This window comes from Chelonia mydas, chromosome 6 (assembly GCF_015237465.2).
Source record: "Chelonia mydas isolate rCheMyd1 chromosome 6, rCheMyd1.pri.v2, whole genome shotgun sequence".
In the NCBI taxonomy this organism is placed as follows: domain Eukaryota; kingdom Metazoa; phylum Chordata; order Testudines; family Cheloniidae; genus Chelonia; species Chelonia mydas.
In genome coordinates this window covers 63,798,358-63,826,329 of record NC_051246.2, presented here as the reverse complement: position 1 = coordinate 63,826,329, position 27,972 = coordinate 63,798,358, and the positions used below count along the sequence as shown (strand labels likewise).

At 38.7% G+C, this 27,972-nt stretch overlaps 1 protein-coding gene across 27 annotated transcripts in view; it reads right to left on the bottom strand.

The window, feature by feature from the left end:
• Positions 1 to 27,972, bottom strand: part of GPHN (gephyrin) — a 603,244-nt gene that overhangs the window by 148,975 nt on the left and 426,297 nt on the right. For 7 of the 27 annotated variants that reach the window (XM_037900255.2, XM_043549873.1, XM_043549868.1 and 4 more), the window contains one exon: positions 13,913 to 13,969. The exons of the other annotated variants lie outside the window; for them this stretch is intronic. In XM_037900255.2, coding sequence (XP_037756183.1) covers positions 13,913 to 13,969 — 57 coding nt within the window. The remainder of the gene's footprint in view (positions 1 to 13,912; positions 13,970 to 27,972) is intronic. 27 annotated transcript variants of the gene reach the window in all.

The window sequence follows — 27,972 nt, the reverse complement described above, 5'->3', positions numbered from 1 at the left end:
AATTCACATGAAAGCCACTTCGCCTAGGAGAAACAGCAAATACCATCGAATATAGGAATTCCATAGGCGAATGTAGGGGCAAATTTTCACAGGGCAGAGGCCCAACCTCCTTTTTCTGTCCGGACCACCGGACCTGTAATCAGAGGTGCAAGTACAATCACTTGTGACCACAATTCAACAAAAGGTGGAGAATGTGGGTACAAATTTTACCACCACAGATTGTGCCTGCAAAAACTGAGGTCACCCTTTTGATAATTTGGCCCATAGTTATATGAGCAGTTCCTTATTAACCTGTCAATCTTTTGTCTTCAGGCATTTCTCCTCTGGGAAGAGGACGTGCTCACTCCATTCAGAAGCAAATTTGCTAACTGTGTAGTCTATAGTGACATGCAGAGACTAGCACAATCACTTTATTAATGACAGAATCAATGCCTCTCTCCCACCATAAATTAAAAACATTTATGATAAATTATGGGGTTCAAAGATCAAAAATATATCTCCTGCTCTATAGATATTTCATTTGTCCACTCATAGAACAAGATTAGCAGAGTCTGTTTACCATGTCTGGATACAGCTTCCCATATTTTCAGTCACAAGAACATGTTACTTTATGGCAGCGGAACGAACACTGGTTCATCAATTTCAATATCCTGCTTTAGAAACTGGCCAATATCTGATACTTCAGAGGAAAGGGGAAAAACATAATGTGCCTAGCCAGCTGTACAATGCTACATTTGTAGGAGAAACATTCACTTCTACCCCAGCTTAGTTCTAAAGCATGAGATTCAATTATTTACAACTTGGCACATAGAACTATAAATGTAATTAAGGGCTATAACTTTATCCAGCCCTTTTAAAAAACCACACACTGTATTTGACTGAATGACCTTCTGACACAGGAATTCCATAGATTGATTGCATATTCTATGAAATAGTTATTTTTCATTCTGCTAATCTTACTGGCTCTTAATTCCATCAAATAGTGCCTTTGTTCTTGTTTTGTTAGACAAGGATAACCTATAGTATATTACTATAAAGGGTAAGCAGACAACCAAATCTAATTTGTCAGTTCCACAATCAATATATATTCCATAACTAGCCTTGTCTTGGGGAGAGGAAGAGCTATACATACCCTTATTGCAGAATTCCCATAACACAGATAGTCTTGTCTCTCATCTATGGGACATACCTAACAATACAGAGGACACCTGAGAGCAACGGTGCACACTTTAGTTCCTCCCTCTTTGTAACTAGTTTTTCATGCTCCACAGTTTTTGGAAACTGGGGGATGACATTATGATGAGTATTTGGTTGCTGCTACACTTTCAACAAACATATTGAAAGACTTCCTTCATTACTTTCAGCACACATAGCACATGCAGAAGCCAGAGCGAGAGCGAGAGCAAGAGAGAATGACAGTGATAGTAAAATGGCTGAGATACAAAGAAAGATAAAATAACGGGGCCATTGAAAAACTAAGCGTTGTTTTATAAATTTAGCAGGCTTAGTTTTATACTTTGGATACAGTATTTTTAAGGCACAAAACTAAAGGCCAAGTACTTTTAAACATGTAAGTGCAGCCAATCTTGTCTAATTCTTGAAGTGAAAAATTATTACAATTTTAAAAAATAAAATGTTGCTTGTTACATTTTGTAATGACTGTCTAATGAGTCAATGACAGGCAAAGTTATACTGGATAACTGCTCAGTCAGTACCACTGCTAGCTAATATAATTCCATCTTTCATACATAACCATCAAAAAACCCCAGTTAACATTAATAAGAACTAAAGGCATGAAGCTTGAGGATTTTCACCAATGGGAAAAAACTTTAACAGCAACAAATAAAACATACATTAACATAGTTTGTCATAATATAGACTTAGGGCATTAAAACTCCACTTCTCCTAAAACAAAGAAATCTCTTTTTTCAAGGAACTAGAAAACAGAAAAGCCCCACTAGCTTATGTGTATGTGTACCATCGCCCTACAATGTCTAGAGACTAACAGACTCTAAAAACCTAGATATGGCTAAGAATAAACAGACATTCTGATGAACTGTTCTTTCTATCGTATGCAACAGATTCTTAGGTTGGCCATGCTTATAGACACTCATAGAGGCAAGTCACTGGCGAATAGTTTTTGACACTGAGGAACTGGGTCATATGTTCAGTTTTCCACCTGCATCTGGCAGAAGCAGCTTGCTGAGCTGTCTTCACTTGGGAATGGCCACAGACTCTGAGATTTGCAGTTTCTCACTTGTCTTTTTTTCTCTCTCCCTCCCTCGTGTGAGACCCTCAACTGACACACCTTAGAGGGCGAGTGGTAAGAACAGGCAAATGCAACTAGTTCTCTATACACCTGTATATGTCTCCTCCAGCTGTGAGGGATTGGCTTTGCCCTTGACAACCAAGAGGGACAGACCTATCCTGGCCCCTCTTAGGAAGCAGTGTGGTGCATTTTAGGAGACAAAGGAACAAACACCTTCAACATGGTCTCTGGGGAGAAAGGTGTTTCAGACAGCTCTTTGTATCTTCTACTGGGTGGAGAAGCAAAGCCTAACAGTCTCAGTCTCCTGAATACAGGGAAAACTTAACATTCAGGACACGTGGCTGAACAACAAGGGTTTTTTTTCCAGCAGAGTGGGAATTGAACAATACTGTATTTCAATGAGTCTCCTACAGTGGCAGATTCTGTATATTGACTTATTTGTAAGGGACATCAACAAAAAGTTGGCTTCCCTCTGCTCCAGATATTGGGAGATAAGTATATGTATTCAAATTCAGCTGATCAGACCTTCAGACCTTTTCCTGTCTTAAATTGGGTGGTCAGGAAAATCAAATTAGACAAGGCATATTCCTAATGTCCTTATATTGGCCTTGCAAGCCCTGCTTCTCCCATCTGTGGGAAAATCAATTGTCCCTGTCTCTCAATTATTTCTCATCGAAGATCTTGTAATGTATGTAAAATTCATTCTGTTGTCAAGACATAGACAAGATCAAACTGGTGGTCTGTAACTTGAAAGGATGGACCAATGAGATTTGGGTTACTCTGATCAATTAGAAGATATCTTGCTTCAGTCCACTAACAATGCCACTTCTGTCATATTTTAACATTATAGCGTCCTTGATCATGATCTCACCTTTAAGTCCACATCATTATAAATTGATCTTTCTGTTACATGGATTCAGTAAAGGATCCATGTGGCTAAGTTCGGAGTCATTGGGTATCCTCTCGTATTGCACCATGATATTTAATTAAAGCAATGGCAAATTTTATTCTTTTAATCAAAACACCTGTCTCCAGATATAAGCTGAATTTGATGAGACAATTGATAGAGCAAAAACTAGGCTACTACTTCATTGTTTTCCTGCTGAATAGAGAGTGACTTTACCTCTGCAAGAAGGAGCAGTAAACTGAACGCCTTGGCAATCAAGAAATCTTTTGTGCAGTGTTTTCTTTGAGTGGACCTACAAACTACATTCTGATTTTACACCCACATATGCTTCTTCTTAACTCAAATTATTATTCATGTTCATTCTGCCCCAACCCTTCTCACCCTTAGGAAGCTGGGTGTCTATTTGGCTATAAAATTTTATTTAACAAATCAGATTTTCATCACACAAGAGGAGTGATGGTTTGTCCAGAGGTTAGGTTGTTAGCCTGGGACATGTGAAATACAGGTTCATTTCCCTGTTCCATCACACACTTCCTGTGTTATCTTGGGAAAAACTAAGCTAGTGACTAAGGCTTTCGTACTGTAATGAGCTTTATGTGGGCACAATGGTCCACTCATGTGGAGCTCACAGAACTATTGGGGCCTGTGCTTCTACTAATTATGACTTTGCAACATGAGATAGAGTTAATTCTCTTCTTAGGAATTCCTAAAGGCTCTTTGTAAAATATATAATGATGGCTGCTTTGGCTCTAGATTAACTGTGAAGTAAAAGGAGCCAATTTTATATCATCACTTTTCTGACTGTAACTTCTATTTAAAGTATCTTCCTTTTCAGGTTTTCTTAAACTGATAGGATCCCTTTAAAGTATACATACCCTGAAGCAGATGTAAAAAGTAGTTAAAAATAAGGTGTGTTTTGGGGATAAGATGACCTCCACCAGTTTTTGGGGAAATAAGCAGGGCTCTTTTAATGTAAAGATAAACATAAAAGTTTTTTTTAAAAAATGCATTTCATTAGAGGAACCCGACTCATGACTTTGCATTACTGGACATTTCTTGTTGGGGGAAACTTGTTTAACTGATAGAAAACAGAAGAATTAACTGTATAAGGAGCAAGGAAAGAGATATGTTTAATGAAACAGTCAGTGGTTCTGACACCTGCTTGAAAATCTCATGAAAAGATAAAGACTAAAATGTAGTGTAACGGTACATTTTAGCCTCCATTACTATAAATGAACTTTAGAAATCCATAAAGTAATTCATATGTAAAGAGGCAATTACTAATCAGAGTCAAACAGCCATTTCTGAATAGCCTTACTATTACTCAAGTTTCAGCTATACTACTGAGCACAGGGTAAAATGGTCAGAAAGCCTGAAAAAAGTGTCTTGCAGTCTGGGCATTTCTGTGTCCATCATGTGAACAGTCTCATTATAAATTAATAGGTAATTAAAGAAATTTTCTTTATATAAGCTCAGATCATACGTAAGTAATAGTTGCTTGCTTTCACTTTACACTGTGGTGGTCCCAGACTGACATGGTGATACTGAAACCATGCTAGACGTGGTTGCAGAGTGAGCATGCAGAATCAATCCCCAAAGTGTTTTTTCCTCATTTGTGCACAGTACAAGGCAATATAAAAAAAAAATCTCAAACAAGGGTGATGGGTGAGCATGTTGACTGTGATAAAATGCGTGCAAAGTATACCTCAGAAACACTATAGGTGGATGAGCACGAAGGGAGCCGAGCCTGGTTGTGCAGCGGGGAAAAGAAAACATTGTTAAAAAGGAAATGGTGGCACAGTAAGGGTCTCGGAAGGTTTCTGAATAGGTGGTTCCAGCACTGAGACATTAGCAGGGGGTTCATTTAGTTTCTGAGACCAGATACTTCCGTGTAAGAATATCCCATAATTTAGTTATTTAAGGCGGAAGCTTCTTTAAAAAAATTGTAAAATAATGGTTGTAAACAGGAAATTTGAAGTAAGGATTCAATCTTTTCTCCCCCAGAGAGGTGGTAATGTGATAAGAATACCCTCATTAGGATATTCTGGAATGAGGTTATCTAAATATCTCTCATTTAATCCTATAGGTTTTATTCTAGCTCTGCAAAGTTCACAATGTGGAACACATTAGAGACTCTCTCCTTTACTGTATAGCCTACTGATGTCATCTGGTTAGGCGCACAGTGTCAATTTTTTGATACTGGAATGATCTCTCTTCCATCCACTCCTCCAAAGAATGGGAAATCACTACCATTCGCAAAAGCTATGTCAGTAAAAATAAAATGCAGAAACAGTCTCAGTTTATTCATGGGAAACTTGGTTTTCCCAGTAATTTGAATCTCAAACCCCTTTCCTAGATGGTAAGTATTTCATTTTTCATATACAGCATAAGAATTCCCAGGGCTACGTTCTGTTCTTCCTTACACACCATGTCTTTCTTTGGTCAGTTAATCTGAATTTCAAGAAGTGTTGCAATGTGGTTTTCCCATCAAGTTATGCCAAGAACTGGATGTAAAGATCCAAAACAGTCAAATAAATAAAAAAAAATCAAAGAAAAAAGAGAAGGTGGCTTCTACAAGTGAGTTAAAAATACCCTGTTATGACTTTTATGAAAATCTGGATAAACGAGTGGCCTGATTTTCAGAAGAGCAGAGCATCCAAAACGCCAACTGATTTCAGTAGAATCAGTAAGTGTTCAGCACCTGTTAAAAATCAGACCAGATACATTAAAGATGATCCCAAGGAGAGCTTCTGTGTATGCTACTTGCTCTCATGGAGCACTTGCTGACTTAGGTAGCTTGATGGAATGAACTGGGAATACCACTCCAATGTGTAAGTAACACGTTGGCTTTCTTCAATATTAGGCATGTAGATCTCATGATTCCATCTACTTTTTTCTTCATCAAAATGATAAAATATCCAATTCCAGAAAAATTCCCCCCTTCACGCTTAGCCATGTTCCATTATGCCTTGATTACAGAATTCTACAGAGCTGCTCATGCATCACCAGAAATATTTTAAAATTCTGTCCAAAAACAATTTTGCTCCTCTCTAGCATTCTGCATATCATGAATTTCCCTTGTTCTTCTTACATTCTATTACTAAGGAAATCCATATGAATAGGGAATATTTTAAGTGTGCATGTCTGCCTGACACTTATTACCTCCACCTGATGTAATAATTATTTGTGACAACACGGAGCAGCATGTTGTTTTGGAAAATGATTATTTCACAAAAAGAAAATAATGACTTCAGATAAATACAAACAGCAGAAGATGCACTCTGAAGAAGCAAAACATTCTTTTCCTGTATCCTCTTTTTGCAAAAGGATTAGTCAAGAAACAAGTAAAAACAGGATACAAAGCAAGATTGTTTCTAAAAGGATTATTTTTCAAAGTTTTCCAAGAGATGTTGAGTGTCTTTTCATTTAATTATACAGCATGGTATTTTGTTATTCATACACATTTTGATGAGCCACAATCAAGATTTCAGTGTATTTTTTTTAGTCATAGTTTCCATATTTTGTTTTTGGAGGGTAGGAAGAAAGAAGATCCATTAGCTTCAGATTAGTAAGTGAAGATCCAGAGAATGCAGTACTAAAAAGTAACTTCATAGCAGTGGCTTTTCAAACATCAGAAATTAAATAAACAGGAATAGCAGAATGAGGGGTTTTGGAAGTTTACTCATCCGGGCTGGAAAAGATCTCCTGGGTCATCCTATCTATTCTATTCCCCTCACAACTGCAGGAGTTATAGTTGCATAGAGTCCAAGGCCAGAAGGGACCATTGTGATCATCCAGTCTGACTTCCTGTATAACACAGGCCATAGAAATTCCCCTCTTATCTCTATACTAAACCAGTGTGTGCTTTATTTAGTCTCTTCTTAAACATCTCTTGTGAGGTGGCCTCCCTTGTCAAATTATCCTATGGCTTAATTGTCCTCACTCAGATATTTTTTCATCAATATATAATTTAAATTTATGCCTTAGCTTCACGCTCTTATTCCGCCTGACATTTAACCATATTAAAACATACTTATTCTTGTGTTATAACTTTTAAAATATTTACAGGCAGCCAGTAATATTCCCTGTTCTAAAATGTATATGTTAACTTCCCTTCATCTCATTTTATGCATAATTTTTTCATCATTTTATTCAACCATGTTTAGATTCCCTTTAATTTAGCCATGTCATTTTCTTACAGTGATGAGCTCTAAATTGCACAAAGTGCTCCAAGCTTACCATGGCTTTAAGGAAAAGAACTATTATCTCCCTGCTCTCACATGATCCTCCATATACACATTCCAGCATAATTTGTGCTTTTTTTTGGAACAGGATCACACTGTGAGCTCATGTTTAACTTGCTGCACACTGATAAATTCCTGGATCCTTTCTGCATCACTGCTCTCTGACTAACCACATCCCATTTTGAATTTATGACTTGTACCAGTATACCCTAAGGGCATTACTCTTGCATTATCTAAATGATATATCAACTCATTTCTCCATTTTTCTTTAAACTCTCTTGACCATTCAGTAATTTCTCTCTAAAATCAATTGTGTTTCCATTCCCCTCCTAATTTGGTGTCATCTGTAAATTTGAATGGGGGACCTTTATGCATCTCCTTCCAGCTCATTTCACATGGCACCAAACAGCCCCTGCACATTACTTGAGGTGAAGCTACCCAAAGTGTACTAAGAGTTGAGCTGTTTGTTATATCACAGACACTCAAATAAGGGGCTAAATCCTCAGTTGCTGAAAACTGGCATAATTTCAAACTTTATCTAAGCTGTGCCCACTTACAGCAGCTAAGAACGTGACTTAGTAACTTGCCATGAACCTGATGCATAATATACATATTGCATCTGCTCTAGTCTTTATTAATGAGACAAGGTCAAAAGGGACTGAATGGCCCATAAATATAATCCTTCATCATAATCAAAGAAGGCAGCTTACTCAGATCAAGATGGAACACTGCATGTTGGGCCCCAAGCCCTTATGGGGTACCATTCTATAGGAAAGATTTTGACAGCAGCCCAGGCTTAATTATAGAACATCCATCGGCGATATTTGGCGTCCATGCTGCATTTGGGCAAGTCCTACCTTGATCCTAGAAAAGGGAGTCTTTGATATGAAATCCATGTTTGTCTAACCTGCACACAGAGGCTGATGGACACATTGTTTCAGGAAACTGTGTATGCAGAATTTCCATGTATTTTCTGATTTAGTATCTCCTTACGGAATTTAAATGTTCTCAGTATTTTTCTGAGGAATTTAAACAAATAAAAATAAAAATCCTAGCCTGTGTTACAAAGAAAATCTAAATACAAATTGATGCAGTGCTCTTTCTGAGTCTGCATGAATTGTCTCAGCCACCTCAGGTTATCAATTCTGAAAATGAATTATGAGCTTTAAAATATCACTGCTGTTAACTATTTCACTGTTGATCATTTGAGCAGTCAATGTGCTTTTATCCAGTGTAGCTGGATTTATCTGAAAGAACAAAAATAAGGCTGAAAATTCCAAAGTTGGAAATGATTAACTGTTCTATGAAATATTTAATTTTATTTAAAGAGAAAAGAGATTTAAAGGTAACTGGAATATCTCCAGATGAAGAGAAATGGGAAGATATCGGATTGATGATCTCAAGGGGGAAAAGAAAGATCTCAATTCAGGATAAGTTTTTTTTTGAAGAAAAGATATGACTGATTATATAAAATGTCATTTTAAAATTAAAACTAACCAACAAATATACAAATGTGTTTAATTTTCTAGTATTTGCATATATGTTTTGAGTTGATGTGCTTTAAAAAAATCTGGCAGATTTCCAAACAATTTCAGCAGAAACTGGAGGAAAAAATTCCACAGAATCTGGCAAAGTTTACTACAGATTTGCAGTGGATCTATTAATTAATGTGAAAGACATATATTTGAAAATCATTATTAATCAAAGGTTCCACCTTAATAGAGTACAAGAATTGTACAATAGCAAGCCCTCTTAGTGAGAAATTAATGCTAACAGCTACTACCTATTCCCTGTCCCATACCAGTCAATACAGTTGCTGCATCGTAGTCATGTGAGCAACTTTTATTTAAATCCCTTTCCAAAAACAGTGTGGAAAATATGAAAATTAATTTGAAAGTGCACTTATAAACTATTCCCTCACAATTTTCTTTCCAGATGCACAGCATTTACTGAAGATTTATGCCATTATTTGGTCTAAGCACTGACACTGATCTCTTCTCCCTCAGAAAGTTGCCTCATGCAAAGCATCCATTATGGCACTCATCAGCATATATAATTAAGGTGGGGAAACTGGCTGCAGATTTTGCCCATTTAATATCTTTCTTGCCAATGATCAGAGTCATCAGAGGAAATTTAGGGGCATCTGTGGCATCTACAGTACATATCTGGGATCAGACTCTGCCCTACCTACTCATCTAAAATAACTGCCCTTCATATGGTACAGGTCATGATGTGACAGGTAATATGGCATGGAAGAAGAGGGCAACTTTATATTAATCAGTCTCCCAATCTTGAGTTGTCTACTCAATCAATTCTCGAGATAGCTAAGATTACTGCAGATACATATTTTCACTTTGCACTTGTCTCTGTATGACATTTTGTGGGAGGATGTGTAGTCAAGTACAACTTTTGGTAGTATTCATTTTCAATATGCACTTTTTGCTAGCTATATGTTCACCCACTAATACTATGGACTTGGGGTTGAGAATCCTAAAATAAAATACCCGTCCTCTGCCCTTATCAAACCTAAGAAGCTCAATGTTTCACCAAATGAAAAAAAAAAAAAGGCATGCGCACAATTAGACTGTCTGCTTAGAAATGTATGCCAGTGAAATGACATGAGATCCAAAGTGCTCATCAAACTGATTTTACAGAAAGCTGCTGCCAACCAGCAGCTCAACATCCTTGTATCTCACTTGCAAGAGATTATGAGCTCTGGGATTGGATAATGAGCAGGGATTATCTTTATGTCTGATATTTAGCTGAAAATTGAAATGTTCAGATACACCAAAAGTAATAGGTAAAATGATCAGTCTCAAGCTCTCCCTTCTCTTTCACAGCACCATATTGGATTTTGCATCAAAATGGTGATAATTGTAAAGCCAGCTGCCTCAGTGTATGGGAGACACAAACGAGGAGAAGGAGCTACATATGATGTTTTGTGAAGAAGACTCATGCAACTGGTCTTTTTACATAAACAAAGACATAATTTGCTATGCCTATCATGTTCATGTTCTTTCCTTATTTTCATATCATATTGCATGGTGCAATTTGCCCTTCAAATTCTATCATAAAGTCAAGAGGCGGGTCTGCAAAAGTCAAGACGACTTCTCTTTTAGGAATGAGATACTGTCTGTAATGCTCTACTGGATACTTTGTTGTAGTTTTCTTTGGCTCTATTAACACCGAACACTCTTATAGAGGTGTCATGAATTATATGCTGGACACTAATCCTTATTTCATATGATTTTTTGCATTCTGAATGAGAATGTTTTAATTAGAACACAAATATGATAAAAATCTCAGAAGGTGCTGAATGTTTATTAAACGGATTCTATTAACTCCAAAGAAGCTGTGAAATTTGATTAACTGTGCATTCAACATGAAAATTTCTATTTTTTTTCTTTAGATCAAATGAGGGTCCAAAGAATCTCAACAACAGAATTATATCTGAGCCAAGATTGCATCTGGATTACCTTAAACCAGCCCATAGTTTTCAGTTCAACTACAGCTTTTATTAGATATATGGCTGCCCTTCAAACCAGGGATACTTACTGGATTTACCGTATATACTCGTTCATTAGCCCATTCGTTTATAAGCTGACCCCCCAAGATGGATAGGTAAAATAGTAAAAACTGTATAACCCTTTCAGAAGCTGACCCTATGTTTCAGGGGTTGGCAAACTTTGGCTCCCGGCAGGTCAGGGTAAGCCGCTGGCGGGTTGGGACGTTTTGTTTACCTGGAGTGTTCACAGGCACGGAGCCCCTCAGCTCCCAGTGGCTGCGGTTTGCCGGAACAGGGAACCGCGGCCACAGGGAATTGAGGCGCTCCATGCCTGCAGACGCTCCAGGTAAACAAAACGACAATGTATTAGATATTTAATTCAATGATTTCACAGAGTTTAAAATCATCAAATTTTGGTGTAGACCCCATTATAAGCCGATGCTCGCTCTTTGATGTGTCGCTTCTTTACCAAAAATATTTGGCTTATGAACGAGTATATACAGTAATTTAACTATAATGTTCAGGAATGACCTACAAATACAATTTTGATTTTGGAAAGGGAGTTTTTGTTGTTGTTTAATCATTTGCTGCCATTAAAACCTGCCATAATATGGTCAAAATTAATTAAAAAGGCACTAGAGTTTTCTTTTAAGCAAACCCACCAGGTCCGTTAGAATTCTCTCATACATTACAATGAAACCCCAGCTAGAAAAGAAAGAAACATGTAGGGAGAAAGAGAGAGAAAGGAAAAGATGGAGATGAGAGGACAAAACCAATCAGATTTGGTGTTACCAACCAGCGGAAATTTAAAAATAAATAAATCACCGAGTGAAATCGTACATTTACTCGGAGAGAGCATCCTTTGACATTGCCTTCTAGGTGATCCCTGAGCTCCTCCAGCTTTCGATGGAGCTACATATAAACATCAGAAAATGAATTGAAAAAACAACCTGTTCTCTTTTCACTTTTTTTCTTTTTTCTTTCTTTTTATCTTTTTAAAAAAAATAAGATCATAGCATAACACATTTCTCACTGCCTTTGGCAAAACATTTGAAAACGTCAAAGTTCTTTGCACAACAGAAATATACATGCTCAGTAAACTCTGAAGTTGGAAACCAGCTATTTTTCTTGACTAACAATGCTCTTTTTTTAGTATGGGAAAAATAAATACAAGTAAATGGACACATCATTCTAAAGATATTTGCTTTCAGCAAGATTGTTTACATGTTTTATTTTTGGCAAGATAGTCTGTCGAAAATTGTCTAATCATAGAAAACTTCTTTGGGGTGAATTTTCAAACTTGGGGATCTCAGGTACAGTGTCCAATTCTATATTTAGATGTTCATATTGGACTCTTGTGCCTAAATTAGCATTTTAGGTGGCTAAGTTCAAATTCGAGCAGCCAGATACAGAACTGGAACTCTAAATTAGATGTTCACATTTGAAAATTGAGCCCCATGGTTTTTTTTTTTTAAACTGACATTTGAGCAACACTCATTAAAATAAAATGGAGTCCCAACCCTAAAAGGCTTTCTTTTACTTAAATGATACATACATACATGTTACACATATGTATATGTATTAAGCATATACAGTTATAATGCAGTGTTCCACTCAAAAGCAGAAATCAGAGGTAGTTATATACATATGCAATTCCCACAACACAGTAGAAACTGTGTTGCTCTCATTTTTTCCCTTCTGTGAATTCATATTGTGTTGCATTGTCTACAACTGAAACAACAGAGCATCATTAATGTAGTGTTTCCCTCATTTGCACTGTAACTGTAACCTCCTCCCAAAACTAAAGAAGAAACACTAAAACCTCACAGAGATTGACAATGAGGAATGCTACAGATGCCTCTAGGTATCACTGGTGTTAACAAACAGAAACTGGTTTCTTTTTCTACACTGAAATAAATTTAAATGGTGTCATTACCGGAAATAGATGCATAATTAAACCTTCCCTTCCCCCTCTTTATGCTCAGTGAAATAACATTTTCACAATGAGCAGCTGTATAGCAGTGTTAGAGAACAGAGAGGATGGCTTGTCCTGGAACAAAGGCAACACACAGACATATAAAAATAAAATAAAAACCAAAAAGGCCAGAGAGGTGAGGAGAGTGCAGAAGGAAAAAAAAAAGCGTGCTTCATAAAGTGCTGAAAAGGAAATAAAGTGGAAAAAAGTGAAATATTAAAATGATTTTAAAAAAGCTATTGTTGGAGCTGAATCTTAACAGGGTAGCCTATAGTATGTGCCTTCAGCATTTTGGTAAATTTGGATTATTTAGATATGTCTTTTAAATACAATAGCATTAGCAAGAATGTACAATTAAAGAAACTTTAATGTGACACACTGTACAAGAGCGGGCACTGATTTAGATGCTCTTTATATTTAAAAAGGTAGAGAAATGGCCTAATACTATTAGCTAAATGGTGGCTCCATTCGTATTAGGAACAGATGGATGGATCTCTCTCTCTCTCTCGCACACCTTTCTGATTTTCAAGCATATAAATACTAAATAAATTAATCAATTCTCATAACAATGAGCTTTTCTGGAATTAATTTCAAACAGTGAGAGCACTAAAACAACAATTTAATTACTCTTTAAAGGGGGAAACTATATTCTGAAAATGAGTAAGTCTTTTTTATACATAACAGGCACTTAACACTCACTGAATGACATCAATCAGAGAAGCCGTGTAATCATGACCCCAAATTATAGGCACCTTAAGGAGGCTGTTGTTATCTCCTAGTTGGGGTGACATTCAAAGCTAACTACTTGGCAGCTTGCTTTCAGATGGTTCTTCTATGTGTAGCACAGAAACAAACAAAATGTGACCCACAGTGATAAAAATACTGAAATAAAAACGATGGGATGGTGAGAAATGGAAAAGCCCCCTCACTCCCTCCCCTCCCCTCCCCTCCAAAAGGAAAAGTGAAGGCTATAGAAGGAAACTTGCAAAATAAATGTTAGAAACATATTTACTTTGAGGGATCCAACTCTACTAGCAACTCCTTTGCTTTCATCCGGCCGTCTAATTTGCTACAATAGGGGAAAATGGGTAAAAAGACAGAAGAATAAAGAAAAAGTGAACTTAAAAAAATTTCCACACAATCAATTAGCAGTACATGCAAGACATTAATTTGACTCTCTGAGACATCTCTAGAGGACAAGGACACAGACTCTAGTTTCTGGAATAAGTGATGCTTTATCAAGTCATCGTAAACTTGTTTTTGTTGAGATTTTTTTTCTTTATATTACCAATTTTGCACCAAAACTTTGCATGCTGAAATCACTATCTTCTTCTTCTTCAAGGATAAATATTACTTAGTATTTTGTGATTGTCTGGATTTGGTTCATAGAGAAAGTAAGGTCCTTACACATTGATAGAAAAAAATCCTGTATTTTTCACTCCAGTTAATGTTTTAACTTTGTGGTATAAACTGAAGTTAGAAGATGTCAACCATATGATTAGAAACACAGATGTGCTGTAAATGGAACTATCAATCCTGACAAGTATCATTGCTGATACCTGACAGAATAAAATACAAGCTGCCCATGACACAGGCATAGAAGTTTTAGCCACTGCCATTAAGATTCCCAATTAAACAATTGTGCTGCCCAACCAGAAAATTTTAATGCCAGACCAACATTAGATTTACTGTAGTACATATATTTTAACTCCATTCCCAACACCTCCTCCTGCCTTGATCTTTTTCCTTAATTATAGCAATCCTTTTCTAGATTATGTAGAGGATGGAAGAAACAAATGAAGTTGCTGCTCCAACCTTTCACATTGCTATTAACATGTAAACACAATTTTCAAATGCCAGATGAACTATGTCCTGAAAAAATCCATTTACAGTAAAAGTTTCATCCAGAACTGTTGAATCAACTAAAGAACTCTTTCTTTCTGAACTGAAATTAAAACTAAGCTAAATCATTTGAGGAGAGGCGAGAGGGAAGAGGAGAGAGAGTTGGATAGCACAGAGGATACAGAGTTTTTCACCTCTTAGTGGCTGATCTGAATCTAGCCTGGGTCGGCAGTTGTTGCCGCTTGATGGCTGTTCCATGTAAAATAAATTGTATCCACTACAAACTGGACTGAGACACACCACAAATGGCATTAACTGGCATTCCTTTTAGTAATCTCAGAAGAGAAGCCAAAAACTGAATACGCCATGGAAACTCAATTTCCTGCTCTGTGTTTGAGGTGATATTTCCAGGTCAGGGCTAAGGCACAATGGCAGGAATGCTGATGATGTGTGAACATGGGGGCTGGTCTACACTGAAAAGTTACACTGGCATAGCTACATCTCTCAGAGGTGTGAAGAATCCAAACCCGAGGGACATAGGGCATGGCTACACTTGCAGATGTAGAGCGCTTTGAGTTAAACCAGCCTTTGCAGAGCGCAGTAGGGAAAGTGCTGCAATCTGTCCACACTGACAGCTACAACTACACTGGCGTGGCGACATTAGCAGCTCTTGCGATGGCCACAGAAAGCAGTGCATTGTGGTAGCTATCCCAACATGCAAGTGGCTGCAATGTGCTTTTCAAATGGAGGTGGGGTGAAGTGTGACAGGGAGTGTGTTGTGTGTATGTGGGGGGAGAGAGAGTGGGTTTTGGGGAGGGGGTGGGCTAAGAGCACATCAGCATGCTATCTTGTAAGTTCAGACAGCAGCAGACCCCCCCACCTCTCTGCCTCTCTCTCTCTCACACACAACATTCCACTGTAATGGTTGCTTTGTCTTGGAGGAGATAAGCCTGCCGGCTGTCAGAAACGGAGCTTTCAAAGGGCATATCAGCATTCCTACAGCGAATTCAAAACAATGAGAAGAGTGGCCACTTGACTGAAGGGGATTATGGGACATTTCCAGAGGCTGATCAGAGTGCAGTAATGCGACACCTCATTCACACTGACGCCCACGCATTTCAGCCAAGGTGCAACAAGCGTTAATCTTCTTGCCGAGGTGGAGTATTAGGAGCGCTCTAGCCATGGAGTCAGAGTGCTCTACATGCCTTGCCACTGTGGATGGGTAGTGAGCTACGGCGCCCGGGGCTGCTTTAATGCGCTTTAACTCGCAAGTGTAGCCAAGCGCAGAGTTAACCTGACCTAACTCCGGTTTAGACAACACTAGGATGATGGAAGAATTCTTCTATTGACCTAGCTACTGCCCCTCAGGGAGGTGGATTACCTACAGCGATGGCAGAACGCTTCCTGTTGCTATAGTAAGTGTCTACTCAGTGATACTCAATTAGATCTACCTGCAGGCTGATTTGAGAATTTTAACAAGAGGCGGGCCATTTGCACAGAAGGCTGACAAAAAACAAACAAATACCTCATCTGCCAATAAACAAAGACCTTGATTGCAACATAAATATTAGCGTTTATCTTTTTACAAAGTTTATAAATCAAAATTGTTACCCGTATTTGTGGCAATCTCTAATGGGAGAGGTGACAGCAATGATCTCTGGCAAGGTTTGTGAAGAGTGGTTTGTAGGAGGTCAGGGCAGGGTGCATGCCCTGGTGAAGATGCTCATTTGTCAGGTGATTGCGGTGCTGGTTTTTTATAATGTTCATGGTGGAAAACCTAGATTTGCAGAGGTACACTGATCCAAACATTTTTAAAAGATAGACGGTTAGATTCTGGTTATTCTGAAACTGGTCAGCATATTGAGTCCAGGAACCACAAAGTCCCATTTCTCTGAATTTTGCCTTCAAGACATCTGAGCTCTGGAGCCTTACAATTTCTAATTGAAAGACACCTTCATAAATTGAATCAAGAATGTTCTTTGCTTCAGAAGGGCAAGGTCTATCAGCATAGACAACAAACAGATTACAAATAAATAAAAGCAAATCCTTTGGAATTTTAATATTCTTAAATTGCATTTTAAAATTTTCGATCAGATTGTTTAGGAATTCTTGCATCATTGTCAACAAGGTTTCATCTGTAGCAACAACACATAATGTGGAAAGTGCAACACTTTTCCTGTTAAGTCTGTGTGAAAGATTTCAAGATTCTTTTGAAAGGCACACATTTTTTCAAACAGATTCCCTAGACTCCTTGCACTGCCTTGGAGCTGCATGTTGAGGGGATTCAAGTGACCAGTAATATCGCACAGAAAAGCTACCTGTGACATAAAGGGGACATCATTAATATTGTTGGTATTGTGGTTTGAAATAAATTATATTATTTCTCTTTGAAGCGCACAAAACCTTTCTAACACACATACCCTAATTAACCAGTGAACATCATTATGCTGCAACATGTCACTGCATTTGGCTGAAACGTCTTGAAAGAAAGCTTTAAAAAGACAATGTTGCAAGCTAGAAGTAGAGCGTATGTAGTTCACTAATCTCATCACAATACCCATTATTTTTTCCAAGTACCCAGACAACTTACCACACAGTGTCCTAGTGAATGATCCGGTGAAGTGTATTTAATGAAAGGTGTATCACTGCCAAACGCAAAGCAATGCCCTTCTCTTTCCCTGTCATGGAGGGACTTCTGTCTGTAACAAGCAAGTTTACTTTCTGAAGATCTAAACCCTTTTTTTCAAAAAAACCTTTTGCCTTTGCAAAAATGATCACTCCTGTGGTGTAGGTTTCTAATGGTATTAAGCACAAAAATTCTTCCTTGAAAATTTCATCATTATAAAATCTAACAAACAGTGATACCTGGGCAATGTCACTTAAATCACTTCATTTGTCCACTGCAAGAGACATTTGGCATTTTTAAAATTGGAAAGCAGTGCTGACAGACAATCCTTGTAAATTACCTCCAATTTTCACACTGCCATGGAATCAGACAGGGGAATTGGCTTTACACGGTTTACAATGTCATGTTTGTTTTTATTTCCAGAAAAAAGCTCCTCCAGCATGTCCAGTGTGCACTTCTTCAGAAGCTTAGCATCCAGGAAAGGTTTTTTCTTTTTAGCTAGTACCCGTATTATTCGAAGAGAAGCAGCTGTTGCTTTTTCCTGTACAGCTGCTGATGTTGTGAGAATGACACTTGAAGTGTGATACGAAGACTTCAGATTTTCAATTTTGTCACATCTTGCAACACTGCCAGGTGGATAGGCTGCGTTGAAGTTACTGTGCTTTGATTCAAAGTGACGCCTCATGTTGATGACCTCACAGAAGATACAGTGGTTTGGCATATTAAACACAAAGATTTTGCATTTAAACAATGTGGCATATTAAAAATAAACTCCTCTGTCCAGCTTGGGTTAAAAGTTCAGTTTTTGCTGTTGACTTTGTGACATTTACTCCCACTCATATTCATTTTTTGCTCCATTTCCATCACTAATGAAAAAATGGGTGGTGTCCTAGCTCAATCAGAGATGATGCTATCACGAGAACTTAGATCCAGTAAGTTACTTACTGAGGAAGTAAAAAGAACACGAGGACTTGTGGCACCTTAGAGACTAACAAATTTATTAGAGCATAAGCTACAGCCCACTTCATTGGATGCTCTAATAAATTTGTTAGTCTCTAAGGTGCCACAAGAACTCCTGTTCTTTTTGGGGATACAGACTAACACGGCTGCTACTCTGAAATCAAAGGAAGTAAAGTGACTGAAAAAAAAAACTGCAAAGCCCTTTAAAATGGAAGGGTTTTGAAGTGAAATCCATCCAGAAACTGAGGCCAGCCTCTAGGTGGGAGGCTGTCTGTGAAATGCTGGATCCGCCCTATAAGGGGTACATTGAGAAACTGTAATAAGGCAATAGATAGCTCGGTTGAAAAGGATATTTTATCCAATACAGAAGTGTAAAGCCTGAGGTTGCCTCTATATGTTTATATGTTTATTTTCTATGTAACTTGTATATGTTTGCTCTCCCTTACTATTTAATCTTTGAATCTGTGTTTTTTCTATTTGTAGCTGGGTGGTCACCTGCTCTTGCCCTGAAGGGCTTAAAACTGCCCGGGGAGGGCCGCGCCTGGCGCAAGCAGCCCAAGCTGATTGGGAAAAAAGGCCCAGCTGGGGCCAAGCCCCAATCAGGGCCCAGCTGGCCCTTATAAGAGGGCAGTGGGCCAGGAGCATAGAGACACTCTCTCTAGCTTTTTGAGAGGGAGGGACCTGGCTGCTGCGAGCTGAGTAGGGTACATAGACTGGAGCAGGGCTGGGGGAAGGCCAGAGGAGCTGGGGAGCTCCGGCCTGGAAACCCCCCAGGCTACAGGCCTAGTCTAAGGCCAAATAGGTACAAGGGTAGGCGGAGGCAGCAGGTCCAAACCCCCTTGCCTGTGATGAGTGGCTTGTACACTGCAGTCAGCCCCAGTGAACGGGGGCTAGGTGGTGACTGACAGTAGCCATATACTGAGGCGAGGTGGGGATAGGGGGTTGGGGGTTCATTGGGGAGGGGAGACCCAGAGACTGTGGGGATACTGCCAGGGGGCAAGACCCAAGGGAAAGGGGCACCGGGGTCCAAGAGAGACACGGGGGGCCAGCGACAGGCGAGACACCGGCCCACAGAGGGTGCTCCAGAGGCTCGCGAGCTAATTCCCTGGATGACCAGCAGGAGGTGCCGCCGGGTGAGTCTCGTGTCGATACACTATTAAATAAACCTTTTGTTTATTTTTACTCCAAGCAGGTCTCTGCAGTGCTACTATATAGAGAGTGGGCGCCAAATGCAGCTGATAAGTAGTGGGGTGGTTTCACGCTGTCAGGGGCAATGAACCAAAGGGGAAAAGTCCAAGTGTCTGGTAGTTAAGATCTCAGGAAGTAGATTTAGGGAGACTTTGATCTGGAAGGACTGTTGGAATTACTCTGCAAGGAATGGGCTGGTGAAAGCTAGAATGAAACCTTCTGCTTGTGGGCAGGCTATTGATATCAGGGATCTGAACCAAAGATGTACAGCATTAAGTCACCACAAGGTTACAGGCAGGCAGCGACAGAATCCAGTGGATGAGCTTCATAATGTCACAGTACGTTGATTTAGGTTGACTTAACTTTGTAACATAGACCAGTCCTGGTTTACTGTATGTCATAAACTTGCTTCTAATCATATGCCTGTGACTACAGCTCTTAGTTTTAAGGGGCCCAGACCTTAACATGTGCACTGGGATATGCGCATGCATCCCCAAACCAGTGCCCTGTTCCAAGGCCTCTTACAAAATACCGGCTAATTCACAAACAGTTCATCCACCCAAAGAAAGCTCTTTGCAATAGTGAATGCATAAAGATTTTAACCATTTTTCATGGCTAGTGCAGGCAGCCTTAGAGAATAAGAGCATGGTAATCAAGAAGCAAGTGTATACTGCACATCAACTGAGCTGTTTTTAGGGCACATGAGAGAAAGGTGATCCTGTAATACTTGACTTCCATAGGCTTTGGATGAGCTGCTCAGAAAGTATTTGTCAAAGTTCCACTGTATAGGACAAACTGAAACTGGGCTAAGGACTGAGCACTAAAAATGGGTCAGAAACAGTCAGGCTTTTGAAGCTGGCAAGAAGTTGTTTTAGTTAGCGGAGTAATTGCATAATGCCTGTTAATACATTCATCTTGGGGGATTCTGACTGCCAACATCTAGACAACATAAGGAAAATTATTCAAGTAAGCTCTCATCTCCTGCATCCTTGCTTGACTGAGAAACAACAGCAAATACTTGTAGAGGAGCTGAAATGCACAGACACTGAGAATATAGTTTGTACTCACAATCCTCTTTGAAAAACGCCTCATACCAATAAATACTTTTTTAGTATATTTAGTGATTAGTAGATTATGGCAAATCCATTCCTTTTTTAATTAAAAGCTAAAAATATTACATTAATTGTTATAACTTTTCCATTGACCTATAATAAAAGCAAACTTGTTCCTGAAAAAGCTTTTATTTATACAAGATATAGACCACATAAACACCAATTAGGTGGTGTTTCCTAAATAAACGTTAAGGGTTTTCAAGTAAAAGGGGTTGAAAATTCCCGTAACAAACGTATACACACATACCCATGATGGTGTGGCATAGCATAAAGGTTTTATTGTCATGAGTTTGGAACTGCTGTATTACAAGTGGTTTACAATTTACAAGTTTTGTAAATTAACCCAACTAAGTGCCAATAAACCACTATCACATCATCATATATTTTCTTCTTTATGCCATCTATTTTTTTAAACTGTTTTAGAGCTGTTTTATTTTAAAAGTTGGTAATATTTTTCTTATCACTTTGCCTGTGGCCTCAGGCTTTACTAGTAACATGAGTCCAACACTATAATAGGTCTTCTTGGGGAAAAAAGGAATAACTAATATATCTTTTTTTTCCACTGAATGCATCCGATGAAGTGAGCTGTAGCTCACAAAAGCTTATGCTCAAATAAATTTGTTAGTCTCTAAGGTGCCACAAGTACTCCTTTTCTTTTTGCGAATACAGATTAACATGGCTGCTACTCTGAAACCTAATATAGCTTAGTAACTTCTAAAAACTTACCTATAATAGACTCTTTAAAAATAATCAGTATTGTAATTTTAAGGTGTGCTATTTTACAACCTACCAGGACTAGAAACAAGTGCTGTATATTTCATAGGAAAGAGGGAGGCATGTAACAATAAAAATCAAACATTTCTTCATTTCATGATAGTCCATGAAATATGGGGCCTTGAATATTTTTCATCAGTCCATACCTGAATATTTTTCATCATATACTCAAACCACTGTAAATTTTAGGGAAATGGAGTTTGAAAGACAAAAATTTTTGTAGTAAGATTTTAAGTTTTTTTTTTTTTTAAAAGGTGCCTATTTGAAGAAGTTTAGAAAAAAAAGTTATTGTGGAGGCGGAGTAGTATGCAGACTGCAGGTGAGGCAATTAAAGGTACAAGATAATGTAATTGATCACACAGCTCAGCAATTTATCATGTGAATATTACCACCAGATATATCCCCTGTTAACATGTAAAACAGAAAACAAAATATATGTCCCTATAAATCAGATTATGTAAACGCATTGGTAGTTTACACCTGTTGTGAAGTAAACTGTTTTCTTACATCTATCTATTGACTTCCATAGATCAATCAAGCTTAACTGTCACTCAAGTTCATTAAAGTGCAAAGCGCTAATTAGACCAGGGAAAAGTTAACTCACATGGCTGACAGCTTTCTATACTAATCCTTCATTTACATTTTCAAAGCCTGTTCCTCTGCTGCTGTTAGTAATATTTAGTTTGCTCATTTTTAAAAAATATTGTTTTCACCTTTTAATAACTTTTGCAGGTGCTTTCTGAAAGTTTTGTTAATTCAAAACTGTTTTCATTTTAGAAGTTCAAAATTGGCAGTTACAGTATGTAGTCAAAAAAGTTAAGAAATAAATGAGTTATAAAAATAAAAAGTCACACACTATGTCACTGTTGCTAAAAATTTAAGGGCCTAATTTTTGTTTGCACCAGGCCTTAGTGGAAATGCAAATCAGGCCCTCATTGTACACAGTGTAGTAAATCGGACCTATTTGTTTTATGCAGAAATCTGAAGATGATATAAACAATAAGTAGCAGAACTAAAGGAGCATTTTTGAAAACATGACATGAAACCTGATCAGGTCTACTGAAATGAAATGAAGCAGTCTCATTGACTTCAAGGAATATTGGAGTTGGCCCAAACTTTACTGTCGAATAGGAAGATACTGTACAATTCAAGCAGTTTTATGGCATAGTCCCATCTTGTGGACACTGCATGTATGCAACAGGAAGAGCAGGAGGAGGATAAAACAGATTAGAGACACATGGACAATTTACACGTCAAGATTTTCAAATATGCCTAGAGTATCTGGATATCTACTTACCATTATAATTAAGTCTGCAAGTTTGTCACGGAGGTCATGGAAGTCACGGATTCCGTGACTTTTTGGGATCTCCATGACTTCTGTAGTGGCCGGTGTGGCTGGCTGAGGGGCTGCCTGAGTAGCTCAGGCAGACCCCGGGCTAGCTACACCAGCTGTTGCTGGGGCAATCTCAGGCCAACATGCCATCCTCCACCACCAGCAGCGGGAGTTTGGGTGTGGGAGAGAGCTCAGGGCTAGGGGTTGGGATGCAGGAGGGAGTGAGGGCTCTGGGCAGCGCTTACTTTCGGGGACTCCCTGGAAGCAGCAACATTCCTAGGCAGAGGTGCAGCCAGGCGCTGTCTCCACCTGCAGACACCATCCCCGCAGCTCCCATTGGCTACGGTTCCTGGCCAATGGGAACTGAGGAGCTGGTGCTTGGAGTGGAGGCAGCGTTTAGAGCTGTCTGGCTGCCCCTCTGCTTAGAAGCTGAGGGAGGGAGATGTTGCTGCTTCCGGGGAGGCATGGAGCCAGGTAGGGAGCTTGCCAGCCCCACCAACCACCCCCCAGCACCAGTAGCAGTCCTGGGCCACATGCCACCACTGCTGCCTGCCTGCCCCCCCTCCGCTCCAGCACCTGCGGTGCCCCCGGCTGCTCCCCCGAGCACCTGTGGCATCCCTGCCCCTCCCCGCCTCAAGATTTAGTCAGGGATATATAATACAGGTAATAGGCTGTGAATTTTTGTTTACTGCCCGTGACCTATGTATGACTTTTACTAAAAATACCAAGATTAAAATATAGTCTTAATAATAATTAAAAGGAATTGAGCATCCAAATCCCTTAAGTAGCTCTGAGTGAGAGACTGAATTTGGTTTCATCCATTATGTTGATAGTAATAGTTAAATTAACATATTATACTGAAACCTCAGATCCCTGCTTCTTTGAAAATACAATTTGGTAACGAGACAGTAGTTCGGTGAGGATATTTGAGAAAGCTGGAAAGCCATAATATACCATTACTCGAGTCTTTCAACTTGAATGCAACCAATTTGCATGCAGTATATCAGATGCAGATAGTCTCAAAGGAGTCCATCAGTGGACTACATGAAGCAGATGATGAACTGAAACGAACAACATTAGTGTAATGCATGGTAGTCCCTACCATTTTACTCCTTCTATAAATATAATATCTGAATGGTGGAAATTCAAATTGAGTATACAAATGGCTGATGAATCCATTGACTTATATGTAAATACATTAAGGGAATTAGCTAAGTCTTGTGATTTTGGATAACTGAATCAGACATGATTTGAGATCAACTTGTGGAGAACCAAGCTCACTAAACATGCATGACAGAATTTTGTAAACAGAATGGTTTAACTCTCAAAAGAGCAGTTACAATGACATGATTGTATAGTTAGCATGGGTGGATCTAGATTTATTTCCATTGTGCCTGCAGAAATGAGCATTTACACAGTTGTCTCACCTACAGCTAACAGTCATTTCAATCAAAAAGATGATGTTTTAGCATAGAACAAAATAAGAATTCTACCACTGCACATGACAATAGTACCTTTTATCACAAACAAAATGTAATGAAAAATCTCAGATGTAATTAAGGAAAGTTTTTCCCACAGTGAGTTAGGTCTAAATGAAAGAGGAAGCTATAAAGTGAAAAGGGAAAAAAAATAGAAAAAGTATAAGAAAATACAGAAGGAATATAAATTTAAAAAACCCAACCCAACATTGTTGTCTTGACAGCCACTAATGACTTGGACATTAAAAAAAAAAAAAAAAGGAACTTACACCTTTGATTCTCCCCATCCTTAAAGATTTCTTGTTTCTTAATGTTTAAAAATGTTGTGACACATTACTATTTATAATATATATTGCAATAGCACCTAGGAGTGTCTATTAGGGACCAAAGCCCCATTGTGGCAGGCATTGTATGCATAGCAAAAAGAAAATCCATGCACCAAAGGGTTTAAAATCTCAAAAATCATCTATTCCTGCTGCTGTTCTTAAATACCTATTTCCCACATGAGTTTGCTAAGTAGAAATAAAAGGAGAAAAAAATAACTATTCATTTATCTGTCCTGCAAAGTTAATTCCTGTACCCACATGAGCTTAATGTATTGCCATTCAAAATTCAGGTTTTGATATTTTTTATAAAATTTTTGGCTAAAGATGTCAAAATTGTGAAAAACAAAAAAAAACTAAATACACAAGTTTTTCACAAAAATGTCATTAAAAAAGGCTATTAACCTAGAAAAAATGAGCTGGGTTCAGATCTTGAGCCTTCCTTCTGGGAAACTCAGTTGCCTTTTATTAGGAAAGAAAGGGTTCTAAATTTGGATCTCCTGGGTGGCACAATTTTTAATAGACTGAGAACTGTTAGTGTCACAATTAGTGCCTGAAATAGAGAAATTCTTGTCATGGAATATTGTAATCGGATCAGAAACAGATAAATAAGCCTTTATTTTTTCTTCCAAACAGACTTGTGTACTGCTGAAGTGCACCATTGAGTAAATGTGATTTCATCTTATTCAAACCAGCGGTTTCAGGAACAACTAGTCTGAGGGGATAATCTTCATTTTTGACGTTTAAAAATTAAATAAATATAAATTACATACATTTGGTTTAATACCACCTCACCCCAAACAACCAACACTATAACAAAGTTAACTTCAGACAGTTAAGAGCACATTTTCAAGGTGTATACAAGGTGATTTAGCCATCTCATTTACATTAACATTAATGTAATATGCTAAATACATAATCATGCCCATATTTACCCTGTGGTACCTCTGAATGAGATAATGCCCTCATCGCTGTACATTTTTGGAATTACATCCATATTAATACATGGCTAACATAACAGCATCAGAGTTATCTCATGGTTCATTTGGTTTCGGTCAAGTTTGAAGGAACAAAATGTCGGTGAACTCAAATAGCTATTTTCTGAGAAAATGTCTTCTAAGATCAGTCATATAAAGCTGGTTAGACTGACAGCTGGTGTTCAGAACAGGTCAATTCTCTGTAGCTCTAGCACAGGGGTAGGCAACCTATGGCATGTGTGCCAAAGGCAGCACGTGAGCTGATTTTCAGTGGCACTTCCACTGCCTGCATCCTGGCCACCGGTCCTGGGGTACCGGCCGCTGGCCCCCTGCCAGCTGGGGTTCCATCTGCCAGTCCCACTCAGCCTGCTGCCAGGTCCCAGCCACCAGTCCTGGGGGCTCCATTGCTGGCCTGAGGTACTGGCCACTGGCCCCCTGCCAGCCAGGGTTCCATCTGCCAGCCCTGGCCACCTGTCTGGGGGACTCTGCTGCAGGCCTGGGGTCCCGGCCACCGTCCCAGGGCTCTGCAGCAGCCTCCAGCTGAGGCCCACTGGGGCAGTGAGGGGTGCAGACAGGGGCAAGAAGGGGCACAGCTCAGAACCCCCACATTAAAAATTGTTCCAGCGCCACTGTACTGGGATTTTTAAGTCCTGATTTGCTGCTTACATCACTATCATGCCACATGGAACAGCGCACTGCGTTTGACTTTGAGATTAGAATATACATGCAAGAACTGGAATCAGAATTTTCTGACAGATTTCAAGCGATTTGGCACAATGCTTTCTTTTCTAATTAAACCTGAAAAGTTCAATGAAAGCAACTTGGATATGTCTGTATTTCAGTTGATGGGTGTTGAAGATTTCAAAATGCAGCTCATTCAGTTAAAAAGCTCAGAATTGTGGGCATCAAAGTTTGGAGATCTGCGGAGTGCACTTGAAGCTACCGAGAGAGATCATGGAGATTATTCTGACCTGCTGGACATCCCTGCCAGTGAAATTTAACTGTTTGAAGAAAATTGCATTTGCAATGCTTTCAGCATTTGGATCCACATATCTGTGTGAACAGGTATTTTCACACCTGAAATCTGTCCTCTGTCCCTCTCGGAGTCGGTTAACAAATGATCACTCAGAAGCCTGCGTGCAGCTTAAAGTATCCAAATACGTGCCAGACATTGGAAAACTCAGTAAGGAAAAGCAAGGGCAAGGATCACACTAAACAGATAAGATCTGCATTTTAATTTAATTGAAGCTTCTTAAACATTTTAAAAATCTTATTTACTTTACATACAACAACAGTTTAGTTATATATTACAGACTTATAGAAAGAGACCTTCTAAAAATGTTAAAATGTATTACTGGCACGCGAAACCTTAAATTAGAGTGAATAAATGAAGACTCGGCACACCACTTCTGAAAGGTTGCCGACCCCTGCTCTATCTAGCACATAACTATAGTGGGGACCTAGTATGGGAGCAGTGTTTAACAGAAAGTGGCAACTCTAAATAAGAATGTCTTTAGATGCAGTCATATCACTTCACACAGATAATGTCAAACAGTCATTGCTTGCCTGCAATACAAAGAGTTGGAGAAATGTTACGCACATGTTAAGTGAATGAAAAAGTGGTCGGTTTTTGTCACTGAAGTGGGGAAAAACCAGAAGGGGACTAGAAGAGTGGGAAAATTTCTATGTAGGAGCTATATTTAATTGAGTGGAGAACTTTATTTAGAAATCAAACGGTCATTTATAAGTAAGGCAGACTAGAGAACCTTAAACTGTTTATGATTCCAGACAACCTAGTAGCCCTTTCCATTACCTTAGTTTTCTGCTTTGCCAGTTAATGAAAGACAGTGCTTATTGTTCATTATGATTTAATAATACAAGTGGGCTCTGGTATGTCATGGACTACAATAGTGTCTCCCAACCTTTTTTGGGTGAATGTACCAGTTTACCGGATTAGGTATTAGTCTCTATCAGTGTCCCTGGTTCCCAATTACCCAGAGTAGCCAAAACCTCCATGATGGGTGTGTGGAGTGCACACACCCAACAAAAGGGCAGCAGTGAGGAATCATGGCTGAGTATGTAAGATCATTGTTAAGGTGATGAGGGGATTCTAGGTATCAGACACGAAAACCTAAAGTGTAACGGGAATCACTTCCTAAAACATATATGCACAGACCCATAAAAATAGCAGTATGAAAGATGTTACATTGTAGTTTAAATCATCCCTATTGTGGACATTGCTGCTATTTCACAGAATTTTTGTTTGTTTCCATAAAAGTTCTCCCTTCCCCAATGCTGTCACTTATTATATTTGGCATAATTACAAGATACTGTGGAAGGATGAGACTTCAGATTACTAGCATTTCCTGAGGATATCATAGGCTTCTGGTTAATGCTAGCTGGCATAAGGTAGTATATAAGTTGAAAGCCAAAAAAGACCCTTTATGTATTGCTTACTA